This window comes from Lingula anatina, chromosome 3, assembly GCF_051362555.1.
Source record: "Lingula anatina isolate TDL-2025a chromosome 3, LinAna3.0, whole genome shotgun sequence".
NCBI classification, from domain to species: Eukaryota; Metazoa; Brachiopoda; class Lingulata; order Lingulida; family Lingulidae; genus Lingula; species Lingula anatina.
The window spans coordinates 18,147,480-18,175,441 of record NC_141769.1 but is presented as its reverse complement, the minus strand read 5'-3'; the positions used below and the strand labels follow the sequence as shown (position 1 = coordinate 18,175,441).

The window sequence follows — 27,962 nt, the reverse complement described above, 5'->3', positions numbered from 1 at the left end:
CTTTGGAATTTTCACGAGTCTCCTTTTCCCATAACGCCATGTCTTGTGTTTGCTGGTGGCGAAAGGCAGGAAAGTCTTGTTATGTCGTGCTGCCCAAGTATATAACATCACGATTACTGCTTATCTCACCTCGTGTGATCCCCTGCGGTACTTGAGTCGTGTTGATAATCGAATTTCAAAATGTTTTGAGAGGTTTCCTCCAAATTTAGAAACACAAGTTTCCAGGGAAGGCGCAGGTACAATACAGCGTATTGCTATACACATTTAAAACAGGAAGGTAACACTGGTGTATTAAAGTAAAAATAAATTGACCAGTTTAGGCAGTCGTGCAATTTTTGAAAAATAAAGTTTTTTACTTTAAAACCAAAAGGATTCATATTATAAATTGCCTTTTCATAAACTAATATTATGAAAATATGTAGAGGTTTTTACGTGGAAGTTAAGATTTTGTATCAGGAATCAAGAAAAGGATAATTGCCATTTGTAAAATTAAAGGTATTTAAACTCTGTGGCGTCATTTGCCGTTAAAAAAACAGATTGTATGATTAAAAAGAAATCGTTTTAATAAAATAGAGACGGTATAATATATTTGATTTAACAAAATCGTGATTTTGAAGCAAAAAAGAACGTCTCTCAATTACTTTAATCTCAAATATAAAGACAATAAGTACAACGTGAAGTTGTTCATAAATAATTTAATTTTTAATTTTCTTAGTATTGCACAACAACAGAACATAACAAAATACACAGAGAAAAACTAATTGAATAAATAACATTTATATTGACCATCTTAACCCGCTGACGACAGGTCAAAAAGATATATATGCATATAATAAGCAGCTATAACCTAAATTTTGCTTCCTTGTAAATATAAAATGACATACATTTATCTGTTTTTGGTACTTGACATAAGGCATTTATGTCTTCCATTACCAATTCTTAAAATATACTAATAATTTCAAGACCTGAATTTTCTACAATGCCAGATGCAAATTTTAATTGTTTTTTACAGTATCAATAAGCCTTTATGCTTTATATTCCATTTACCAAAGTTTCTTTTGAAAGTAAATAGTTGTTTTTGCAATAGATAACATTGTATGGCCAGACAATAAATGCTTTAGCGCTAGCCCAACTCTTTGAATAAAATTTTGGTTTAATGTCAAGAATATATATCAGACAACATGGAACCCTTCTCTCAACTGGATATAAAATCCTTCTCTCAACTTTCATAAAAACTAACACTGTCAGAAACACACGTAGCCATAAGCAACAGTCCCAATGCACATTACAGGATTTCATAAGAAATCTGGTTCCCAAAAGAATTCCTGTGCGCTTTTCTGATTACATCATGCACTGCCGCAAGAACCAATGTGGTCGCTTTGTCAATGTTGCCAAATATTTTGAGAGATAAAAAAGAAAAAAAATCAAAACAATAATTCAAAACATGAGGCCCTATCGTATTACATTTGTACATCATGTAAGTTTTTGTCCCGGGTTTGTACAGATAAAAATCGAATGCTTACCGTTCTTTATGTTGTACAAGAAGAGAAATACATGACGTTTCTTTTCCTTAATAAAAAAATTGGGTGTGACTTGTAATAGAACTCGTAAGATCCAACCATTTATTACGCTAGCTTCTGAGAGCGGTAACTATAGCAGGGGAAATCATCAGCTCTGAACTGTAACAGAGAGATATTTCACCCCACATCTTCCTTAACTTGACGTTAATCTGTAAACCAAGAGAATCTAGCAAATATTGAGATAAGTATGTACACCATTACAAGTTCTTTTAAAAGATACAAACAGTACTTATGCAAGAAAATGCTCGCAGTTTACACTAGGCACTGCTAGGTTGTGGCTCGGATGTGTGCGGGTCACAGTCACACTGTCCAATGTCACAGTCACACTGCCCAATGGTCAGGTGACTTCTGTTCCCTGTTAGGAGATCGCGACCGCACCCTTTATGTCATAAAAATAAACGCTGGCACGTCTTGTTGAGACGTTTTTGAACTTCACTTTACATTACTCGTGGACAGGGCATACCGGCAGGGACGTGTCATGGTTGTTTTAGTAAGTTGTCATTGTTCAGTGGTAAGAAAGAAATACAGTGACTCACGCATGCATCTTGACACTTTCCGCCGACGCTTTGCCTTTGCATCCCTTCAATATCAGCAGCATATATGCACCAATATGCGCTTCCAGGTGATTGCCGTTAATCGGGATGCTTTATCTGCCCTTCGTATGCGCAATTTATGTTTGTGCACTTTTTCCACTTCTGCTTGGCGCCAACAAATACGAAATAATACAAAAAGTGACAAACACCAAGGGCTTTGCTCCCTTCAATTTTTATCTTCACTTCTGTCTCAGAAGACGGTTTTGCAGCTAGCATTTGGAGCAACAGGCGTCATGAAGTGAGCTTTTCTCACGCCAGAAACCTCGGGAACATCTGCTCTTTTAACTGCATTGGTGCCTTTTACCAATGCTCCTTCAGTTCGGCTTTCAACTCTACAGCCGGGGTCAGCTGTTCCTGAACACAGGGAGCCAGTCCCATTGTAAATAGCTTTTTTTCATATTGAAGTACATTTGACTGTTCAAGTTTTCAGTACACCTCAACGTGGTTTGGTGTAGAACGTGGTGGATAGTCACCAAAACTTTGCTCACTGTCACTGACGTCTGGTGGCAGCACCCGGCCCAAGCCAGGAGGCGCCCCAACCAAGCCCAAAGATTCTTGCATGATCTGCTGCCCTACTGATGGTGAGTGTCTGCCCATGTAAGCAGTGTTAGCGGGAGGGCCGCCGTAGTGCAACCAAGTGTCACCAGGTGGCGTCCCAGGTGGCACCACAGGGACCTGACCCATGGGGGGTTCATGGTCTAAAGCTTGCCCCATACCGAAAAGGTCGCCTGAACGGCCTAGATTAGGATTAGTGTCCATTGAGTCAATGTCATCTGGAAAAAATATTAAAAACATATTGTCATTGCTTGTTTTATTATTATTATTATCATTATTATTATTAGTATTATTAGTATTATTATTTTGTAAATTCCTGCACTTAAACTGGTACAGATTCATTTCCCCCAACACAACATGCATGAATACCGTGACAAGCATAAGATGTTTTGATCGCTTAATTTCTATAAGTGAACTCTTACAGTCCAATCATGAATATCCCATGGAGGTTTACTTGTGACCTGAATAACTTGGCAGATCAACTTAATCACTCGCATTTAATTCAAATCGCGATCTGCATGAGTTATTATTCATTTCCTATTTCAAACCAACTTAGATCTCAATGCATGTACAGGCATTTTGGTACGTGAATTAAATAGATAGTGTCTATATCAGTTTAAAGGCCCTACACCATCAGGTTTTGGTTTGCAGGTCTATAATCAATGACTTTGTAACAGTTCTATTTTTGATTAAGATGATCAATGCGGCGTTTCATATATGTCTGTGGTTCTATTTATAATACATTTAAATGTTAATGTACAGTGGCTTTGAGGTATATTGACATAGTGGAGCCCACACTGTTATTAATTCATTGAGGTCCACCTATCATGCAATATTGAATACGCTTGCTACATTTGTGTAATTAGCAACAATTTTGAAAAGAAATTAGATCAAAATATAATAACAGCCGTTTAATTAAACTTATTTCCTTTTTAATAATGAAAAAGGTTACATTTACAGTATATCGTACAGACAAACGGATGAAACTGGCAAAAAAGAACACAATAAAAAGAATAATATGAAGACTTACTTTGATAAGAAATGTCCACGGCACCGTCAGATAGAGTGTCGTCTGCGCTGAGTGCACCGTCCGATTCTCCCGCGTGGTGTCTTTGTTTCATCTGCCTGAAATACGGATTCCACCGATGGCGGCCGGCATCTTTCTTCAGGCGTTTTTCCTTAGCGCGCCTATTCTGGAACCATACTTGGACAACTCGCATGTCCAGTCCGGTCTCTGCGCTGAGCTGTTCTCTGACGTGCCGTGCTGGCTTTGGACTTTCATTGTAGGCGCGTTTTAAGGCTTCCAACTGTTTTGCTGTTATAGTGGTTCGTGGACGTTTATTACTGCTATCGATTTCAAATTCTGTAAAATAAAGAGCAAAATCTAATGTGAACTTCGGTGTTTTGAATATACATGATAATGTATGTCATAGATAATACTGTGAGCACTATTCTATATAATGACTTAATAAAACGGTTGTACATGTACATATATGATGCCTTCTGGAGACCAGGCACAGAGATGGAAAACCATTGTTGCTCAAGGATTTTTATATTTTTTTTTACTTATTTGTTCTTAATAAGATTATACAAATACATTTTCCTTAATATTTTATCTGAAACATTTGGCAGTATTTCCAGATTTCAGATGTGCTCTGCCGGGAATATTATACATATATTTTTTATTTTTTCTATATTTCTGAAGTGGAAATTGTCCACCAAAAGTGAATGCAAAATACAAATATGTATTGAATAACATTCTCGGCAGTTCACTGTGCCAACTTTTGATATAAAAAGTATGTTTTTTCTTCTTTTTCCTTTCCACTTCATAAGAATACCAAACGCAATAATAAGTGCACTCAAAAAAGGTGGCTTTTACGCAATTTGCATGCCTTTGAAAGGGCACAGAATGAAATGTTCCGTTTACTCAATACTCGACAAATGACACATTGATAATCTTAGTGTTTGAGGTGTATTTGACCGTGCAGTCGAGGTTAACTTTTGCTGCAACATAGACAGAAACACCGTGTGTACTTTAAAAAGGAACGTATCGTGAAGCAGTTACCTGAAACGCTTTTGTTTGATACATGTACAACCCAAATGCCATTTTGGCATACCCACTCAGGGGCCATCTTTTATTTCACCGATGCATCGTGAAAATGAACGCAAACATTATCAACTGCGTACAATCATTCGTGGATGAAGGTTGTCTGATTCTTTCTAAATGTGTTATTTGTATCAACGGTAACATAATATGCGTATTAGTCTAATTATTCGTCCTGAAATTCGATCCCACAATGATGCAGCAGCTACGTTTCTGCCTTTGGAATTACAGGATAGATTACAAAGAAAGACACAAATCCATTAGCTAAAATATTTATGTAACCCTAGTGTATTTTCATGTTGAATTGACTGTATTCTTCAGAAATCGGGCTTGGGAATAACAATGTAACGCACTATATTGTAAGGATCCATATTATTAAAACGCATGTGTGAACATTATATACATGTATATGCATACCATTTTTGAACTTACTGCTAGTATAAGCCACTTACTAATAACAATTGCTTTTCAGCTTTTCCTCCAGTAATCTGGATTCCAGAGTTATTTTCTGAGAAACACCCTTTCGAGTTAGTTACCTAATCTATAGACTTCAACGAAGAAAAACAGTTATGCAACATGTAACCTCGCGTCAGTGGCTTTTTGCGCCGTGGGAGAAGTCGTGCATTTCGACATGTTAAACAGTCAGTGCCACGTTCACACCATGTTTACCTCAGCTTCAGTACACAGGTCTGAAATACCTCGGAGTATAGGTGGGTTGCTAATGGCGCGATTTAGGCCGATTCCTGGGCTAAAACACTACTGGTCTGAACGCAGTTCACCTGTCGACAACTAGACAAGATCAGATGAAATACTCACCCCTGGACTTTGCGGTTTCGTAATCCGCTTTGCAAACTAATTTCCTATCGTCCAACAGATAGAACTCGTCTCCCGTGTTCAATTGTTGGTTACATATGAGACAAGAGAAACACTCGAGATGATAGACGTAGTCTTGAGCACGGCGGACGACTTGGGTTGGAGGGATTCCTTTGTCGCAGGCTGCACATTTTGTACCGAATCTCCTAAAGGATAAAATAACAATTTTGATAAACAATTTGCAGTTTTCATTCAATAGTGTATTTCTTACGCCAAGAGTACATCGCAATATAATTTCTGTTTGACCAAATTTATATTAATTTCATGTTTTAGCAATATTTTGTATGAAACCAGGGCTACACACTCAGAAGAATTTTATAAATAGATATAAAAGAAATATATCCAAATCAAATCAGTACTATTCGTATAATTTAATAAGTGAATATGACAAAAAGGTTGACAAAATGTTGTTAACTTCTGGTTTATTTTTGATTCTGTTTCTGTCTGCAAGATTGGGAACCTTGGTAAGCAGCCCTTACATTAAAAAACAAAAAACGGCATCGTCATTACTGTGACTTAATTTATTGTTTGCAGTACCTTTGGATATAGTTACACAGTTGTAGAAATTGTGCTTTCTGTATGTTTTGACCTCTTTAACGTATTCTCTGTTAGGAAATACAAATATCTCTATAACCGTAATAAGTCGAGAATACGCGTCATAAATGAATAAAATATCTCCTTGAAGGAATACGTGCCAGATGAATTGTCTAGACTTAAATGTGTACAAATATGTGAATGACTTATTATCTGCGTGTTTCTGCACCCAAATGGCGGGCCCAGACGGAATGCTTAATCAAAATATCGGTTCTTATTCAATTTGGTGATTTTGACTGCACAGTAACTTGTAGAATTTGCCATAAATTCTTGTCAGAGGGCAGTAGTATTTTTTAACTCATACTACACGTATAAATGTCAATATAGCCTTTCTTCAAAATGAAACATTCCAAGCGTGTTAATTGAGAAAATTTTTCCAAAAGCTATAACTGCAGTCGATTATCTAGTATATTCATGTTCTTGAGATTTATTTTATGGTAAGAGATAAAATTGTGAAAAAACGAGGAAAAAACACTGGCTTTTGACGCCGGGAATATCAGAAGTGTAAAATGGTTAACGCCACTTCGCGTTTATTCTCGATTCATTTTTATCCTGTGGTCCTGTTTATCAGAATATTAGCAATTCTATGCATGTGCCCATAACGTGGAGCATTTTCACTATTTCATAATAATTCATCACTGTCACTGTGACAACTAATCTTTGTTGAATTACTGTTTTGCGTCCAATGCTATTAATTAATGGGTGTTAAATTGTTTTTCGTTACTGTATTTTGCAGGTTAAATAATTACACTTGTACATCCCTAACATCGCATGTTTTTGATGTTTTACACGAATAATTCACAACTTCCATGAAAACAATAAATAATAAAGGGAACTGTCTATATTGTAGACCTCTTGATTGCGATGTCACTGAAGCATGATTGCTTAATATCACTTGTTGCTGCGAAGCACGCAACACTTTCGTCTGTAAACAGCACCTGCGCTTTAGAAATACAATACTTAGTGCTTACCTGAAAAAGTCATCTTTGCAGTAAACTTTGTCTCCTTTCGAGAAACATTTGTCGTTCAGCTGCGTTTTACAGTCTGCACATTTTAGACATTTGGCGTGCCAAGATCGCTCCAGTACCTTGAGAATAAATCGATCCAGAATCGGGTCGCTGCAGCCTGCACACTTTGGAATAGCAGCTAGAAGTTAAAAGAGATATACAGTTACAACCAAAAGAGAAGCTATGTTTCACCTGATTCATCCCCCCTTCTCTCTCTCTCACTCTCTCTTTCTCGAATACTCTGCTCCTTAAAGCAATGCATGTTTAACACGGGTGCAGTGTGTGAATCAAAATTTATCAATCAATGGATGTAGATCAAAACATTCTTAGACAAATGTAGTCTGTAATGCTGGGAAATTCAATTCCTTTCATACTTAATTCAATACCTCTCACAATTAATTCGTGCAAATGAAATTCTTCTTTACAGAATGGAAAACTAAGTGAAGAAGCAAACGTTGACAGTTTCTTGTACAACAACATATTTCACCGATTAAAAAACAATAGACTTAAATACAGATAAACGACCACTGTTTCTGGATATTGTTTTATTCAAACTGTCTAATGTCATTTATTTTTGTTTTCATTTTGCACGTGTAAGTTTGCCATTATTTCTGATAACGCTCTCCTCTAAACCCCGCTTCATTTTAGACCAAATCGCGATATTTATATCCATATGCTGCTGCTTTTAAGATGTTTTAACACTGTCGCAAGATGGCTATTTAATACACAATTGCCCTGTTTAGCAATTACCCTGTTGTACATGTATGACGACGCCATATATTGTATCTATGTCTTCATACATTACCGTTAAAATGCTCGAAGAATAATGATAAGAAGCAGTATATTATCAAGTCCCAAATCCACAGTTGTATTTCTTATGATAAAATTCTAACTCGCCATGTATCTTCACCAGATAGTAGTTTTTGTATACAGTTATCCACTGTTGATGTCAATTCAGAGATGAACCATTCTACAGTACATCTGTTCAGAATGAAATAAAACAATGTGACTCCATGGTATTTTAGATCTACATTAAAAACAAAACAGCTGAATTGCACGCGTTGCTTCTTTCTTTCTTTCTTTATCTTTTATCGTTTTTTTTTGTTTGTTTGTTTGTTTTCAATTTATTGTAGCTAATATTATTCCATATCAGAAAAACAAACTCGCAAATTTAGTGTCGGTATTCAGCTCGCAGACAAATTACCTGTCTGTATTTGATACGATTAAACCTTAGACTAAGTAAAGATCATATTTAAGGTACACGTGTTCGTGTGTTTTTCCTTCTTAATATAAAGAAATGAAAGAAGTTGATATTTGATGCTGCATCTGAAGAGACCCAGATGTTCGAGCAGACGTGCATGTGCCTCTTATTTTTACTGCTTGGTAATCTTTTAAACTGAAACCATGATGGCGTGATCAACATTCAAAGTCACGACATATAAAAACATAATGTGACTGTTTCAGAAAACAAGCTTTCCAAAATAAACATAAACATCATAGCGAACATATATGAAATTTGAACACGCTATCCTCTAAAGCAATTATACTTCTCCGCTTATTTTTGTCTAAGAAGTCAACGCGTCAACTACAACCACCTTAAGTAAGAGCTAATGGCGAATTGAAAAAACAGGGGTGTTATTGTTGAACAGTTTCATAAGCTATGTGTTTGAAATGGCCATAAAGTTTCATTTGTCAATATCTTTAGAAAAAATAACTGAACTGATATTTACCAGCCAATAGTTCGTCTGCTGGCAGTCAGACTTCATCGGGGAAATGAGGGCTGTGGTAGGTATTGCAGCCTATCACCCCTCAGGTGTGCTGTTTGGTGACCCCCCCCCCCCCCCCCCCCCGCCTCTGCTCCCCCCCTCCCCCCCCCCCTTCACTTTCCCTTAGGATTGGAATGGAGTGGCTAATAAATATCAGTTAATTTTTATAGCTGAAAAACAGAAATATCATTGAGACTGTCCACTTTTTACAATTCTCTTGGCGGCTGAACAAGAGGAGGTAAAATGCATTGTGCCCTTTCTTCATAGCAGCAACTAATAATATTTTTAACATGATGTGCCTCCTGTCCTATTGTCACCGTTGATTTTTAATTAATTTGAATATTAACTCGCCAATGAACTGTAAATATTCCTCCATTGCAAAAAAATATTGTTTTGACAAAACTTACCTGCATTAAATTAATTAACTTACACCTGACATATAATCAACTATGACTATTATCGCTGAGTAGGTTTAAAAGGCCCGTGTTCGAAATATCATTTCTACATTTTTAAGAGGGTTTTTTTAATATTTATTTTTGTTTTTGGGCATTTCACTGTATAACTGAGAAACTTTTTGTGGCTTTAGAAATCTGTTTACTCGTCTTAATCAATCTTTCTCTCGATGAAAACGCATTAACAGGAAATATCACAAATATCCTAACATATGTTGTTAAGAGTGAGGCGATTTATTTATAATTTTTCTCAAATTTAATTTATTTACTTTTCGAATTCCTGTCAGAGTTGAAACATCTTTTACAGTGCAAAATCGCCTTGTATATGTAAAACAAGGATCCAACAAGCGAGGCACTATGTATGTAGATTAATTCGCATATCCGTGAAATCCGCGATATAGTGTATGTAAGCAACGTTCGTTAACCGCGGCCTACAGTAGCAACTGTGCAGTAACATGACATACAATAGCCAGTCGTCCTCGAGGAATAGAAGTCAATACAAACGTATTACGACCCAATTTTGAAAATTGAATATAAGCAGAATACGGATAGGCATAAGCACGTAATTAAATCAAAAGCCGTCCAGGGAATTCTGAGGCATAATTCGCTAAATGCTGTGTCTATTTCATATCTAATCCCCAGCTAAAAACTACCAAGATATGAATGAGTCGCTGAGATTATCTACTGAGATAAAGGCAGTGAGACATGGACGTCGGTTAGCATTAAGACCTAAGGTTAGAGGAACGCCAAACGATTTTCTTTCCGGGGGCAAGTCGATAAAGGATTTAAATGATTAAATTAAAGAAACTTTAGATGCTAAAGGTTATACTTTTAAGTCGAGCAATTCCCGGAATTACAATGCATATATATCAAAAGTGCTTTATGGAGAAAAAGTGCTTCAATCAAATGATACCATGTATCTGAAATTACAATAGATCCAAATTTGACGGTTTATCACATTCTGTGATAGAATTGCTATCTTTGAAAAAAATACCTTTGTCTGTCGCACTTACTTCCCCATTGCTTCGTCTTTTTTGTCATTACCAGAGGTTATTTAGCGGCCTAATACACATTGTTGTCAAAATAAATGCCACTGCAACTAACATATAAGCCAAATGCGGATATGCAATATTTTGCAATTCAACGTCATTTATTCGTCTAATTTTTGAAAATGTACAAATGAATTTTTCAATTCATGATGGAATTTTACAGCCTTTGTCTTGAATATTACGAAATAATAGAATATTTAAACTGAGACCGATCTTGCCAATAGGTGGCCGAATTTCGAACAGTGAAGAAGCACAATTTATTTGCAATATTGTCTTGTCAAGGCGTTACTTATACCCGGTTCTTTATAATCCCAGGACACTGTTAACAAAATAGAACATCCTTTATGCGCTCATTTTTCTTTGTCATTAAACAGACACTTGCTTGTCAAACTCATCCAACTGACGACATTTTCTTGTTCGCGGATAATGAGCGTGTCCAACACTGGTCCTTATCTTGTTAAAACTGGACCTTTGTCAAAAAGGCCACCGGGCCCCGCTGTCAGCTATTACGCACACGCTCAGCGTTTCTCGCGATGACGTGATCTACGGCGTGTTATCTTCGTGTAGTTTTACGTAATACCTTTGTCAATATTGCAAGGCTCGACCGCTTGCTACACACATTATCAGAATAAGGTGACAAAGTTGCGTGGACGTGGACGCTCTTAATCAATTACGTTACACAACAACATCATCAGTGTCTATAATTAAAGGGCTTCGTGTGGGAAGGGCAAATGGACGCAAAAGTACAGTGTATTTCAAAACAAAGCATATACTGTACCCGGTACAGTGCACATGTAGCCTACGAATGATCATTTTGAACGGATTTATTCAGTTATCCAGGTTTTCATATTTTTCAGGCGGAAATGCCTCCGACGCGCCCATAGTAACTTCTCTAGTAGGGCCTACTCGGAGAATGAAAGGTTCTATCCATAAACTCACAAGATAAAAAAAAGAAAGATACAAGTGAGGTCGAAGTTGTGTTTAATAGCTAAAAGGACCTGCTGTATCTGGCCAATTGATTATTATCATTCAGTCCAAGCTGCTTCACTTTGCTGCAGTGCACGCAAAATACGCCAGTAAAATTAACACCGCATCTCCGGTTCCATCCATCTTATATGTAACCAGCTTGATCGGGGACAAATCCTCTTTCAATTATAGAAAGAGCGAAACCAAGTTAATGCAGTTTTTCACTTAATTTAGCTATTTACGGCATTGTTCGTGAAATTAGATGAATAATAGTCACTCTAAGAGCATGTTTAATATAGTAAGGCTGCGTATCAATTATTCAATGTTGTGAACCATTCGGGCCTAATTTATAATGGTGCTTAAAACCCAGTAAAGGCGTTTCTAGGGCAAAACCGATCCCGATCATCAATCTTAAACAATACCAGTGACAACAATTTTTCTTGGGGGGAGGTGTTATTTGGCATTCAAGCACCTCGTGTACTACATGAATTAATATTTGCACATGAAATAAAAACAGTAAACAATTTCCCAAGGTTTCATTTCACTACAAAGAGTGCTACAGTGTAATACCCCCTTCTAATCCTATCTTTGAATCTCAAAATACAAAAATGTAATGTATAGTGATCCGATACTCATGTCTAAAATGCATACAGTTTAGTGAATAACAGTTGCAACATTGTTATATGGATATTGAAATACAATAGACAGTAGTTTCTCTTTGTAAAGACTAGCATTTGAAATTATTTATTCACGTGTTGATTGCCTTCATCTTTGTTCCACTGATGTTATTTTTGGTATTCATTGTTTGCTGGAATTATCGTTTTTTTTATCATCAAAAAATATTCTCGTCGTCAGATGCATTGGTATATAATTCACCGCCTTGTAAAAAACAGAATTTCACCTGAAAAGAAAGAGAATCGATAGTCAAGAGAGATAGGTTTTTGATACAGCACCTTGGACAACAGTTTAACATTTTAGCTCCAGTAAAACGTCACGTTCTAACCCTTTAATGTGCCAACGTCGTCGTTTACATTATTGACACTGTCATTCTTTTAGAACTTCATTTGCTATATCTTCCCTACATGGCAATCGACGCGATGAGTTGTTTGTCCTCCGCACTAAAAAGCTGATGTTTATGATGAGTACATGGCCAAGTAGTTTTTTATCTATAATTTCTTTTTATTTTGTTTATTTATTTATTTATTTATTTATTTATTTATTTTTTTTTTTTTTTTTTTTTTTTTTGGAGGGGGGTCTATCACTGGCTTCCTTCTTAGTCATCAGGAGTCTGGCGGAAGACTTAAGGATGCTGTGTGAGAGAGAAGGTATAGGGTCAAGTGCCGCTTCAGGAAGCCCTGAATTTGTTCCATTGCAACGCTCCTTGGCTGCGAATAGGATGATTTGTTTCAGCCATCCTGCAACAACATACGATCGATTAGTCAAGAAAGCGCGGTGAATCATGGACGCGGTCTGTCAAAAGTTCGCCTACACATTGCACTGTCCATGGCATGGGTGCAATGAAAAAAAGGGTGGATTTATCATGCTAATTACGATTTTGGATTTATTTATTTATTTATTTATTTGGGGGGTCTGATTAACAGTTCTCCTCATTACGATCAATTCGAATTTATATATATATATATATATTTTCTCAAAAGTTATAATGTCGATGTTTTAGTACTGGGTATTGCGTGTAAAAGTTAACCCATTTCCTAAATATTAATCCAACATTAATTAAATATTGATGAGTTGTTTAGTCTTATATTACAAACCGATGCATCATGTTACTTTATGTGTATGTGAGAGCATCATTATTTTCCGTTCGCTATAAAATGTATTCCTTTTCATGCTTTAACAATTATTCTGTTAGAAGTACTCCAAATAACAAACAGTGACTAAATTTTTGTATTATTTTATGTAGTACATTAAGTATTGCCTCATGTAAAAATACTTTTGACACAGAAATAAAAGAAACTCTGATTCTGGGGTTGAGCGTTAACACCAAGAAAAGCCGTTTGTGAATTTTCTCGTAGCCCTGTAGCGCACCTGTTAGGCCTTGCGCTTTGTCTCTAATTGCTTTCCACTATAATTAATTTCCGCTCGACAAAAAAACAAACTGGGGTTATTTTCTACTACAATCATCCGATCTCTTCTATTGTTCTTAGTCTATTAGATGTCTATTGTTACGGTATAAAATGCAAGCAGTCTAGGTGCGACTAAGTGCTAAATGGCAGGTATAATAATAAATGGTAATACTGGCATATACATTATCATATACACCTGTATTTTTCCAAACTGCATTATTGCATTTTCGTTACGTCGGACTTGATGTGAAATTACTTTTGCTTATTGGGTTTAATTTTTGCAAGAGGTCTAATTAATTATGGACACCGAATCTTTCAAAGGCAGAAGCACTCAAGCAGCAGGCCTATTGTTATTAGGCTCTACTGGTCGTTTTCAGCCTAATAACGTTAGAGACAAGTGTTTAAACACGTTTTAAGTCTGAAACTACTCTTTTGTTTCAGATCAAGGTGCTAGAAAATCATCGACTTTTTGAAAAAAATGACAGACAAAAGCATGTTTAGAAACAAGATTACTTCAGAGTGTGATCTTCGGGTCTGCCTGCAATTTAAATTCCCCAATTTCTTAAGTGCACATTTACCAACATCTATCATTATCATCAGGATATATGTCCAAAAAATCACACTGTGATTATATTATATTATATTAAGTGCAAAACAATCTATTTTAGTAAACAGTATGTGTTTTTTTTTATCCTCAATTTGATAACATTTCTTTTGGTTCGTTTTCTTTTAATACGAATGTTTTCTTTTGATACGAATGATGTACCTGAATTACATTCAGAGTCGCTTTAGTACACTTAGATTAATACAAATCTTCCACGGAGAAATAATCATTCCAAAGACCTAATATTCTGCCGAAAATCCAAACAAGTGCTTAATTGCAAGACCTTATTCTGCAGAAATATGGCTTCTCAGCTTCTCAACCCGAATGAAAGAAGTGGTGTCCCATATTATTTAAGACCTTGCAAATTTTATTTCGCTTTTGTCGTGATATTGTAAGTGTAGCATTAACATGTTCTCTGGTATCAAGGAATGGGAGTCTGTAAATAGCTGAACCAATAAGCTCGAATTTTACATTTTAGTTATTTGTGCTATAGCATTATATAACTCTGTAAAGTAAAAGATATACACATATTTATATTAACTATTAATCTGGGACATCAAAGTGAGAGAGGGGGAGAATCGGGAATGGTTAATAAAAGCACAAATGTTTTTTTTTTCTTCTCTTATCAATTGATTATTGTGAAGGAGATGAAGAAAATGCTTGTATTCATTATATATATATATAATTCTCTGCATCCCCCCCCCCCCCATACTCCCCGGGCTGGTGTTTTCATGTATAATACTTACAGTGACATGTAATATAGCTAGATTTATATAATATCAAAGCACAAATGTGTTCTGTCGTAGATTATATTAACAAACAAATAATATTTTCAGATGTTGTAAATGATTCTTCTCCAGAGTGAAGACGCATATTTCAATGCACCCTTTGTTGGCAGAATTAACTGATTATACATGTTTTCTTGATGCTCTGGTCTTATATGAAAACCCTGTCAGTATTGTATGCACTTTCAGTGTTCTTTCAAAGCATCATTGAAAAGAATATCTAACAAATCAAATTTCCTACCAGGAAAGTTAGAGAAAGTTGCTGTTCCATAACTACAAAGGTCAGGACTTACGGAAATGATCTGCAAATGTCTAGAAAACAGCGAATATCTTTTGTTTCTCACATAGAGTATTTACCTAAGCTTGGTTAAATATTATTACCGACAAGGTTCCCTAACAAAGTCGCTTTTATAATCCATAGGCAAACATTTTAGGGCTTACTAGTACAGTTAAGGAAATACATACAGGCTCATTAAACTGACTATTTGATAGTGCACACGCACACGAGGAAGTGTCTGAGCAGAAAGGTGAATACAAAAACGTTACTATTCAGCCACTCTCCATCGGCGACCGTTTGAATTATTTATGCATGAACGCTTGAGCGGAAAACTTATTTGTAGTATCAGTCTCGATTACGTCCGTAAAGTTGGTGACTTTCCACTCGGTCGGATCCGATCATTCTTGGGATTTGTCTACTCGCTTTGGCACGCTCCTGTTCTTTCGCCTGAATGCCGCCATTGCTGCTTCCATTGTGTCCCCACCTTCGGCTCACACTTTCGATTCGATTTTGTGTAAACACAAAACGTCGCTTTCTCTCGAGCGACCAGTTGCTCAGAAAACACATTATAAAACAAAAAGTATCGCTTTCCTTGTTTTTATGCCCCGATGACCCGATGGTTTGATAAATTTAATTTTATTTTTGTTTGTGCCGTCTAATCGACAGAGTTGCACGTGTCCTAATCGGGCGACGCTATCAAACATTTGGCCGCTTCACTGGCCCAGAAATGGAAATAATATAAATGGAAACAGACGTTTTCTTTGTGTATTATCTGAACTAATCTCACTGTTAAGAGAATTATTACAATAATTTGAGATCAAATTTGGAATCTGCCGATTAAGGTATAAGGAATATTACCTGAGTATGAGTTTTGTTTAATCAAATTCTGTGTCAACTTTTTAACGTATCTCAGGATTCGGAAAGCGCCGCAGATATAAACCAGACTGCTATAACTCTTTTGTGAAGTGCATCCTACTTTTGTCAAACCGCTTTTATTTCCAAAATACACACGATCATTACCTTTTCACACAATGAAATGGAAATGGCATTAAACCCTTTCACCTCTTCTCACTTTCTGTCTCTCTGAATCACTTCCGCACTCCCCTACGCAGTGTTTGCCAAGAGAAATGCATTATATTTCACAGACGAGTGGCCCGGTAAGTGTTAACCCATATTGACACAAATCAGGAAATTATTTTAAGGAAACATCCGCACCCTTGGACAATATATATCAATTCAGTAATGAAACAGAAAGCAGAAACCCTTGTATCAACATAAGAGCTCCATCATATAGAACGGAGTGAAACACTAGAAAGTCACTTTCTGTGGCCACAATGGAATTAACAGAATTTACAAAGTGAAATTGTCTGTTTTATTCCTTCAGGGAAGTTGGCTGTGGCGTGTTGATATTTGGCAGATTACTCTTCGATGATACTTTGTATATATTTTCCAATAACTCTCTTTCCTCGGCTTGAATACGCCCGGCGTTTTTAAAGGAAGTCCTTGTGCAGCGGATTTATTCGGGGTTCTATTTCTTCGGGGTAAAATCTGCGTTGGTTTGGCCCCCTGTGCAAAAGTCAATCTTAGACGAACGTCTTTTCAATAGCATTAGGCCAATGCACCTTTTTTCCTAATGACAATAGCCCGTCACGGCGGAACGTTTCTCCTGCATATATCTTAAGGCATGTTACACCTAAGTCTGCCCCTTGTTTCCTCTGGGGTCCCTTAAGTAACGCCGCGGCACAGTCAGGCATGTTTGATTGGAAAGATTGTGTCCCCAGGTTATATGAGGACCGGGAGATAGTGTTTCAGTGTTTTGCATCCTAGTCAAGTTCACACGCTGTATGAGGGTGTACCTGAGTGGCGTCATTTTGACGTTTAACAGAAAATGTTGCTTTACGAATTTATGACTGGAAAATATCTGTTCTAAATATGTGAAAAAGCAACGTTGTTTCTCTACAAGTAAATGCAGTTTCTTTGTATAAGATTTTCAGTTGATTTTGATATTTGGCCCTCGATTGCTAAATCAATCCGTTTGTTTTTCACAGCCTGCCAAATGAAATGATTTTTATAATACGTTTTTTAAAAAGTTGCGACGTTATTGACGGAGCCACTTGCCCCGCAATTTGATTGCATAAATTGTTTCACTCCCCCCCCCCCCCATTCTAAATTTAAATGTTAACACCCAGACAGAATACATTAATAAATTAAGCTTTTTTTTTTTTTTTGTGCACTTAGACTAATTGCAAACTTCATCATTTCTAGTTTTACTTGCACATGTACCAGTTAATCACAGAAGGTGTGGCTGATTATAAAGGCGGCACGATTTTCAAGTCATCGCTGAGGCCGTCGTTTATATTACATAAAATGGTGAATCAAGGACTCGGAAAAGAGACCTTGGAGATTTCAACAATGCTGCCTCTGATGCACCCATTAAATTCACAATTCAATTAAATGTTGGTTTTGACATTAAAAAAGACACGGAAATCAAAGGTTTGTAAACGTAAAATGAGCAAGTAATTTTTTCAAGCTTTTCATTATGCCGGACTTCATGTATAACAACTTTTAAGCAAAGTAACAGGTGTAAAGAGTCAAGGGTCAATAGTATTGTGCAGTTCAAAGTTGTCAAAGTAGAGTCTACTCTGCCAACTGTAGGAAAATCCCTATGAAAAAAATATCGGAAATTAAATTTTCCATCTTCCTTTCCATTGGTTTAACCTGTATCTTTTCATTAATTGGATGTTGACGATAGCATAAATTTAATCTCCGGAGTTAAATTAAGGGTTAATCTATGTGCAGCGGTCGCTAATTTCCTCACTTTTATATATTTACTGAATTTATTGGAGGCTATATTTTATAACTATCGCCTACAAAGTTCGGGAATGTGTGTGTGTGTGTGTGTGTTTGTGTGTGTGTGTGTGCACACGCACCTTTAACATATTTGTGTCGTTAAAGTACTAAGGCACCCAACACACATTGCAGAACTTCGAAAATATGATCATTTATTAAAGTGCACAAAAATATAACATTACGGCAACTCTTTAGTAATTTGTGTTTGTTTGGGCACTTGTCACCAATAAAAAATAATATTTGTTGGTGAAATATATTTCCTTTTACATTACATAAAAACGACACCAATTTTGAGCACTGTAAGTCAATTTAATTGCTGATGAATTGTTCACTTGATCAGAGCTAGTGACATTAAAAGCATGATTCATAAATAAATCATTCATGATATCGAACCTCTTCTAATATATTGTGTTTACACTATCTTGGTTGAAACATTTCAATGATTTTTTTCATAGATTAAAAGCTTTTTTCATTTCTTCTTGCGTTCTGGTGCCAATCAGAAATTAAGCTTAAAATCAGAAGGAAGTGTTTTCAATTATTAATGATTTTTTTCAAGCACCTTTTAATTTTTTCCTAACAAATGGAGCATCACGAAGCGACAATATTTCTGCCACGTGTTTCTACATTCTCTTTGCCTTCAATATTTCATAAGACCCCCATCATCCAATCAACATTTAAATAAAGAAAGTAATCAACTCCAATAAAAAGCCTAGATTTAACGCTGATTTGTTAAAAGGATTTATGAAACAAACTTCATTCATTACCTTTGTCGATGAAGAAATGAGATATTTTTTCATCATAAAGAACACGTATAAGTGGGTTCATTTGAATAAAGATGCAGTCATTCATTATACATATTCCAGACGGTAGGTTCCATTGTCAATTGTTCCGCTTTAACTGAAAAAAGACATCCCCGATTTTGTGCGTTAAGTGCGCTAGTTAGCTTTGCTTAAGAAATTTTACACTTATACGGATATTTGAAATATGAAAACGATTAAACTGAGTCACGTCCCGGTATGTTCAAGCACGTACTTCTACCCAGTTCGTTAAAAATACATGAATTAAAACAATTTATACGTGCATATAATGGCGACCTTCTCCTTATCTTTAATTTTGTGTCATAGCAGTTCATCATCATTTCATTCAAAACATAAATGCAGTAAGTTGTAGAAGAGAGTATGAAACGTATCGCTTGGAATATGCATATGAAACCCTGCCTTTCAAAATTATTGGCAAACCACCGAATTAGCAGAATCAAACGCAGTGCGAGTTCTATATTTCCTTAAAATGAATGACAGCACTTGGCAAGTAAGATAGACTTAATTGACCTTAATTATCTGCAATTGTATTGATTGTTGCTAGCGCTTACTAGAACCAGGATATGTACAAAATGCCATCATTTCGCGAATAAGACATAACATTTTTTTTTTCTTTTGCTGAGAAAATATTTCTATTTTGATTTTTTTAATCACGACAATGATTTATGTAGATTTTCCTCAGTGCAACCTTTGAAGAGCGTTATATAAAGCCTGATTATCCATGTTTAATATGAATCCATTTCACCCTGAAGTTGTTCAGTCAGTCATGCTTTGTAAGTGATGTATAAAATGAATGACTTGATCGCCTATTTTAAATGTTGTTGGCACTTCGTGGAGCTCAGTTTTTTCTTACCGTGTCTGATAGGCAGTCTATTTGAAGATGTGAAAAGATACTTACAACACAGCACCAACTAAGCATTGCCAATTGAAAAAATATTCAAAGCATTTCTTCGAATAAAAAAATGGAATTGTTTGAATTCGTATCAAAACAATTCATGCAAAGTGTCATTAAAAGATTCTAAACGCTATATGAATGTTTGGGAAAATGCAGCTTTCTACTACCAAGATGAAAATATGACAGTTATACCCAGGTAAATAATTGCCCATGATTTTTCAGATAATATATTTACAGGAATTAAGACGCTCCCAGCCCGCTTATGATAGCACTATCGCAAGACTCAAACGTGAGAAAGAAAGTGTTTCATTAATTCCAGTCAAATGTCTTCTAATTAGAAGACGGTGTCTCTATTTGTTCGTTAATATGAAATATCTCTTTACGACGATAACTGCCAAATGATTTTTGTCAAACAGATGTAAGCTCTTTGTCGCAGTCGTCAATTGAACTAAAAGCACGAGCTTCGAGAACAAACAACGGTTACAGCAACTGAGCACACTTATTGTCAAAAAAAAGCACAGAACGGTCCATTAACTATGACATGTTGAATAATGTTCTAGAAGACAAATCGTGTCCCGGAAAGCGAACATAATGTAATAAGTATATTCGGAAGAGATTAATATCCTAATTTCGTGCATCATTTGAGCAATTAGGGGGCGACTTGAGTTGCATAAAAGAGAATGAACACAAATGGAGCAAAATATCCGTTTGCTAATGTGAAAATGTTCATATTTGCAGTCGGCACTTTTCGCAACTTGTTGTTCTTAAAATGTCTATTTTTCTTATCATAGATTTGTCTGTGTTCGCTATATAAACAAGCAGCAATAAATAAATGAACGAAATGCAGCAGTGAAAGTTTAGTCGTTGAACAATATATTGTATCTACATTATAATTTAACTGAATTTGTATGGCTGTATCATTTGACGTTACAGCCTCTCTTCTTTCCGTCGCTCCACGAAATAATATTTTTTTACAACAAAATATACAGTAAAGAAAGCAAATCTAATATTACTGTATTTTTTTTATCCCAACAGACTTAAGAAATCTGTATCTTCACATTTACTTAATTAAAAAAACATGCTATTCTAACAGCTCTCGTAATAACTTCTGTGTAACAAAAATGCATCAGAACTCTCCAAAAATATAGCATCGGGTGAAACGTGAAACGTGAAATTCTGGTAGTTATTTTCGAAGGTTAACAGCAACATTGAACTATCTTATGTCAAACAGAAAGACCTGAGTGGGAAATACAATGCCTCCATAGGCTTTGCCATTTAAACTTGTCCTTTGTTAATACAGTCTGAGGATGGCATTTCTTCTCAGAAAAAAAGGGAGAAGAAGAAAGAAAAGAAAGAAACCAAGAAAGGAAAAGGAAAAAAAATGAAAAATTATCTTATAACATTTTATACTCAGCAGGATCAATTGAAAGGCATTGCAAGTCTTTTGCATGTTTCCTTAAAATATTAAACTTAACCCCTATTAATCGTCTAACCAGCGAGCATTTCGGAGGCAAAAGATTGTCATTGTAGATGGTTTGTTTGAGACAGTACATAGCAGAGAGTGTTACCATTCATGTCTTTTAAAACACATTACAGGCACCAATTCGTTACAATGACGAAATGATTAGGATGGAGGGGTTATATAATAAAAGCGGCCTTGTTTGGCCAATTCTCGAACAACCAATATTCTTTGTTCCCTTCTTTCTTGTTGTGAATGGGACTATAGTTTGTAAACTTTGTGGCACACTGGGATGAAGGAAGCAAAAATACGTTTACCATATGAATTAGCAGATCATGATATGTCGAAAAAGTATTAAAACTTCTCTACATATTTAGCTTAGATAATAATATGGTCACTATGGTGGTCGGGATATCATTGTAAATGTGTTTAATTTTTCAAAACTGGTTTCCTTGTTTAACTGTCCGGTGGATACGGATCTTATCTACAAAGTGTGATATATATATATATATATATATATAATATGCAATATATGCGATATTATCACTTCTTAGTGTGGCTATATCGCTCAATATCAACATTTTGAAAATATGGAGGTTTTTGTCTAAATGTTTGACTTTTCCAGCGATACGTCCGGAAGATATTTATTTGCAGCGGGCCCACATAAAACTTGTTCATACTTCATCAAACCACAAACCACATTAATCCAATAACACATAATAGAGGTTAAGAGGTCTTCATTCTCCAGTGCTGACGCCAGTAATGTCCTTTCTGACAAGGTTGACTCAGCGTCACTATACAGAATGGCATCAATGCCGACATCTCTATCAATAAGATTATCAAATTTTCCTCATAATCAGATTACTAATATTTGCCCAGACGTACACATTGAGACCCGAAGTCATGTAAAAACCCAAAAGAAAATAATAAAAATTGTTCGCAAAATGATTTCCATTTACTTTCCATTTTAACTCTGTCTTTACACTGCATCGGTACACTGTACAAAAAAGTTGTTTAACGCATCAAAGTGAACATAAGCATGGTTTTCCTGCACACAAAATGTCAAGTATTTATGGTAAAAATATGATTCAGCACCTGAGAGACCGCTATTCTAGTAGCACAGGTATAACACCGTCCAACCGCTACCTGTGCAACTAGCAGCACGGGTACGACGCCGCGAGCGGCCAGTACGCGAAATATCCGTACGGTCTCTTTGGATGACAGGTGGCACGAGCCTATTGTCAGTGAATTATCGCCACGGGAATGATCCTATCATTTACGAGGACCGCAGACATGTCATTTTCCTCTTGCCGTGTCACAACGAGCGTAATCCTACACCCCAAACACCGCCTTAGATAATTTCGGTTCCCTTCTAAGAATGATAATAAAATGACCTTACCCCACGTTGTGCTCTATGACAGCAAGCGAAATCCCCATATTGGTCGTATTATGGATACAGCAGTCAAAAGGACTGCGAGACCTTTAAGAACTGTCTAACGCCGTAGAGGAACGCGTTCTTTACGCCTTAAAAAGCAAAAGCGAACCTAGCGCTTAGACTACAGTAAGCACTCAACTTGGTCCAGATCTCACATCAACGGCTGTGCAAACATATGCATAGCCCAAGAAATTTGGGAATAAAATGTGTCGACTACTGCCAAATACCAATGGAAAAAATTCCCACCCTGCCGCTTGTATTTTGCTAAAAGGTGTAAAAGAATCCTCACGTTCCTATTCGAAATTAAATTTGTTTTCCCAGAACGCTTCCTAATTGAAAGAAGGTCAGAAAACGCGTAATTGACATTTCTATGCCATGAAGTTTAAATATTTGATATCATGTCATGTCGTATATTAATTGAGATCGAAACAATCATTTTAGCTACTAATAAGCGAAGCGGGCGACGTCAGAAAACGGTGGTCTGGATCGGAAAAAATTAAGTGATATTCAGTCAATTAGGCATAATTCTGATTCTTTGGAATTACTGACAACAGCGACCATAGGGTGAAATAGCAAGATTATTGAAATATACGAGACGACTTACCTTCCAAAAACCTGGATCCTCTTCCTAATATTTCAGTTAGAGCTAAGTCCGTATGTGTGGACATTCTGCAATTTTCTGATTGTCTCTATAATATTAATTGTGGGTTTATTTCACCCGAAGTGCATACGATTCCACGGTCACACCGACCGACCACCTGTTTCGATTAGAAAGATTACTCCTTGTAGCTAAGAAAATGAACTTTTATTGCTACTACGAGACCGTTCTGCCTGTCAGCTCCAATTCCGCCAACCAGGGGGCTAGCTCTGAGTCACATGGCCTCATTGAATATTCATGAGCTGTGCGTGCAGCGGTGCGGATAATCTGGCAGAGCTATTGGATCCCGATATTGTAAGAAAGCAACTACGTGAACAGGTGGTGGGTGGCAGTTTGCCGATGGATCGACGGCTTGCTAAAGGTGCAATACAGGGGTCAAAAGCCGGGTGACATACACTCCTTCAAACAGTCCTAAATACTATTTCATTCTTCCCTAACGAGCAATTCGAAACTGATTAAAATGACAGTGTATGATTTTGATGGATTGAAACGTTTTGTTTTCTTTGTCTTTCAACATGTTTCGCTCAGTGCTGATTGAAGACAATAAAAATATAGTCACTTTGGAGTATCCAAAATGTGTAACAACTTCCGTGTTCTTTCTGAGAGTAGACGAGGCATCTGCTACGAACATTTGAACAATAAAGACATTTACGAATATTATTTAAATAAATCACAAATCATATGACTGAGGCTACTACTTATAATAAAAAAAATAATATGATAAAAAAAATCCATTATGAAGCTCGAAAAATAATCCAGCGAGTCTTTAATTCGTGCCAATTACATTAAAATTGCATAGAGTTTATATGTTATCTCAGCACGCAATACCCACATAGGGCCTTGAAGATGCGGACTCCATTTAGACGCTTAATGAAAATCGCCTTTATTCTCAGCCGACTTGAGCTCTTAATTAGTGTTTAATTGTTCCAGCTAATTAAATTTCGCTGTATCATTGTATAAAGTTCGCCTTCTTTCTGGCTAAACCCAAGTCCCCGGTAGAGTTGTATGAAGGGAATGGCCGCTACCGCAGTTCCCGGTGTACCAGGTACCGATTCCCCTGACTCTCGGTAATACATGATATATTATCTACGGCTTGTCTAATGGGGATAATTATGCAGCATAATAGCGTATATGCGCTGAAACTACACACAGCAAAGGCAACCTTTGAGTGCAATAGAGCAGTCTGCTAACGTTTTTAATGGAAGTTGGAACTTGTGTACGGATGTGTAAATGTGGAAAAATGACATAGTAAATGTGGCTTAATGGCAGTATTCGCTTTCAAGGAGACTATTGTGTACCATATTTGATGTCGAGGTGATAAAACGGTCCTCCGGGAACTAGAAGATGGGTTTTTATTTGTACATTGAACACGTGCGTTAGACCACAGGGAACATGGACCAAAAGTCGTGTGATGAATAGGCTATCGACGGTTCTTCTCTTCTCACTTTATGTCACCATCATACAGATTTACCCAGGCCCGTAGCCAGGGGGGTTCGGGGGGTTCAAAAGACCCCCCCCCCCCTCTTTTTTTGCTGCGAAATAGTCCCCTCTGGGTAACATTTTAGCTAGGCACACGAAGGTTTCATGGTAAAAGGTCCACTTTTTCAGAAAAGGACCCCCCCCCCCCCCTTTTGAAATTGCTGGCTACGGGCTGGTTTACCGGTCCTCCAGTTCGTATTGACTGGCTGGATATGGTTTCCATTTGTCAATGAACATTTTTTTCTCTTTTTATTTATGTGTGGGGAGAGGCTCAAACGTTGCTTAATTCGTGATTTAAGAATTATTTCCTTCTATAATGCGTTGGTTTATTTGACTGATGAGACGGGGGATGAAAAAATGACGTCGCGTTTTTTACAGTGCATTATGAGTTTATAAGGACCAAAATTTTGATGAAAAGGACGAAGTGAAAATCAAACTTGAAAATGGATAATAAACAATGGGATGAGTGTTTTCAGCAGGAATCTAGTTTTTCCAGTAAACTCCGTATCTGTGACTGACTAATTAAACCTCTGTGATATTCACGATGTTGCGTGATTGCATTCGTACGCAATAATGAAGACATACCGCCCATTGCCTCTGTGTTAGTTATGCATTGTCCCCTCGTAATAAGACAACGTGTTCCATTTTGAATGTTTTAAATAGAAGTAATGTTACATATAGTTATTGTTAAAGGTTTACAATACCATTTAATTGGCGTGAAGCTATTTTTTACATAAAAGATTAGTCAGGTTGGATTATTAAAGGGTTTCACATTGATATTTATTTTGGCAGCTATGGTTTGGATATATATTTATGTATTTTTTCTATTTTTATTACAACGGTCCTTTTATTTGTTTGATATAAATTTAATTTCCACCAAATTCCATTTTCTATTATAAAAGATAAATAGGTAATCCATTACCTTACATGTGCGCCCCCTACTTTTTGGATTTCAATCAACGCTCAACGTAGGAAGGACTTCGAATTATCAAATAACCGAAAATATCCTTTTGGATGGGATTTTCGGGAAAATAATTTTATGACATAGCCCCTAACGGGAGTGTTTATTGACAAGTGGCAGTCGATAATCAGCCGGACTGTTTGGATAAGAGTGAAAGTTTTAAATTGAACACAGCATACAAAAACCAGATACAGAAATACTCCTGGTTTATACATGTGTGAAGCTATGAATAATCGCTCACTGACAATGATGGAAAAAAATCATTTACGAGTTACAATGCTTTCTCGAGGGAGTGCACGAAATTCTCTGGCAGACAAGCCAACCAAGCTGTCTTTTTTTTAGCCATGAAAGTGTATCGCCGTTATCAGTTTCCGTGTATTTTAGGTGACGTATGTATCCTTGTGGTTCATGAACCTTTAAATATTTATGATCACAACCTTGAGCAACTTTCCGTATCAAGACAGTGAGTTATTTTCCAACGCAGATTCAAGGTTAATTGTTTTCTGCGATTTTAGTCAATTACATCGCGGTGAAAATCTCTGGAACTTGGACTGGATGCGAGGGAAAATTATTACAAAGGAACATATTTAGCTTAAAGACTAATTTACTTCAAGTAACGTGTAAAACACGTAATGTTGTATGACCAATTACTACGGCTCAACGCGTTAATTTGAAGGTAAAGAAAACGACAAAATGAAGTGACGAGATTTAGAGAAAGAGAATAAGAGCATATTGCGCGATGCATTAGCCCAACAACCAGCGCAAATAACGAACAGAATTCAAAACATCCAGGAGATTACACAATATTTTCTTTGTTGCTAAATTCGCATTCGAAATGTCAGAAAAAAATGTATTTTTACCCCCGATTTGACAACGTCTGCTCAGTATTCTAAATAATGCTCCCGGGAGACTCCAATACAATTGAAATCTGGTGAGCTATCAGATTACGAATTATACACGTTGTAGCAAGTCAACCTAAATGCCTGCAGCTTAAAGTAAAATCTATACTTCATCGGTAGACAATTGTTGAATAAAACACATATAATGTATCTGTCCTTTGAACGACACTTCAGGTCCAAACCGTACATCTGCACCACGTATTATATGTCCCCCTCGGCGGTCAATGAAGCAAAAGAGATCAACGCTGAAAAAGAAATGAAGAAAAAGGGCAGATGGGTATTTGTGAAAGTTCACACTTGAGCGTTGATTTGTCGTGAAGGAAAAGCAGGTCCTGAAGAGCCTGACTTACAGGATCACTTGAAACGCTGATATGTAAAACAGCGTGCTCTTGAGAGAGAGAGAGAGAGAGAGAGAGAGAGAGAGAGAGAGGGGGGGGGGAACGAATGATCTCACAGAAAAAGCCAGATTTTATTGAAATTGAGAGCTCATTATCTGTAAGTTAACTCTTTTAAAAAATGACTCGGATTAAATTAATTTATGAATCCGCTCAGGTATCAATTTCAGTACATCCATGATGTGCTTTTTTCATGTTTCGTGCAATTCATCACAGTTTCATCCCCCGATCTGTCACCCGTCCTGGATGTCTTTCTCTGATGCACTATTGTAAACTTCGCAGCGGTATCATATTGTTTATTGTTCAGATTCAACATACTAGCGATCGTCTGCTCCGCTATCATTCAGGGGTTCTTAATCCCCGTCATTAAAGGCAATTTGCGAGGGAAATCCGCTAAGAGGCGGATCAACCGTTGGAAAGTAGCTATTAAGCCGAGGATGAGCTCTATACTTCAACCTGAGCGTCTCCGATAGCTGTGTGTCTTTTTTTATTCAAGTGGTTGATTATCCGACTTAATTATTCCGGAATTATGGAAATTTAATGCAGAAGTCAAGTAGCCATTGACAAAGACGAGGCGCTGGAGGGTAAGAGCGGGGCCTACTTAACCGTCTGCTGTCACGGGCGCGCGCAGGGCACGCGACTTGATGTGTGTCAACTCGGGCCGCTTCATTGAGGAAGTGTGGACCGTGTTCACGATGAGATTTATAACCCTCCCAACCAAATGATTGAGTACCATTGGCTCACGCGGCAGCTTGCAATTTTGACATCTCTTTTAATCGTAGACAGTTTTTTAAATGAATTTGCCAGAACGTTATTAGGCGGAC

At 36.7% G+C, this 27,962-nt stretch overlaps 1 protein-coding gene across 1 annotated transcript; it reads right to left on the bottom strand.

Annotated features, from left to right (window-relative positions):
- Nucleotides 1-581: 581 nt before the first annotated feature.
- On the bottom strand, nucleotides 582-23,581 carry LOC106153011 (LIM/homeobox protein Lhx3). Its single transcript, XM_013526774.2, has 5 exons — nucleotides 23,351-23,581; nucleotides 7,271-7,445; nucleotides 5,649-5,851; nucleotides 3,759-4,091; nucleotides 582-2,946 (listed from the first exon to the last, which is right to left on the bottom strand). Exons 1-5 carry the CDS (start codon nucleotides 23,412-23,414, stop codon nucleotides 2,600-2,602), a joined length of 1,122 nt encoding a protein of 373 aa, XP_013382228.1. The 5' UTR covers nucleotides 23,415-23,581; the 3' UTR covers nucleotides 582-2,599.
- Between the last annotated feature and the right edge of the window lie 4,381 nt (nucleotides 23,582-27,962).

Coding starts and splice junctions, on each gene's coding strand:
- LOC106153011 (XM_013526774.2), bottom strand. CDS start 23,414: ATGTCCACACATACGGACTTAGCTCTAACTGAAATATTAGGAAGAGGA. Junction 7,446..23,350: donor AGGATCCAGGTTTTTGGAAG/GTAAGTCGTCTC, acceptor TTTAACTTCTAG/CTGCTATTCCAAAGTGTGCA. Junction 5,852..7,270: donor TGCAAAGATGACTTTTTCAG/GTAAGCACTAAG, acceptor TTTATCCTTTAG/GAGATTCGGTACAAAATGTG.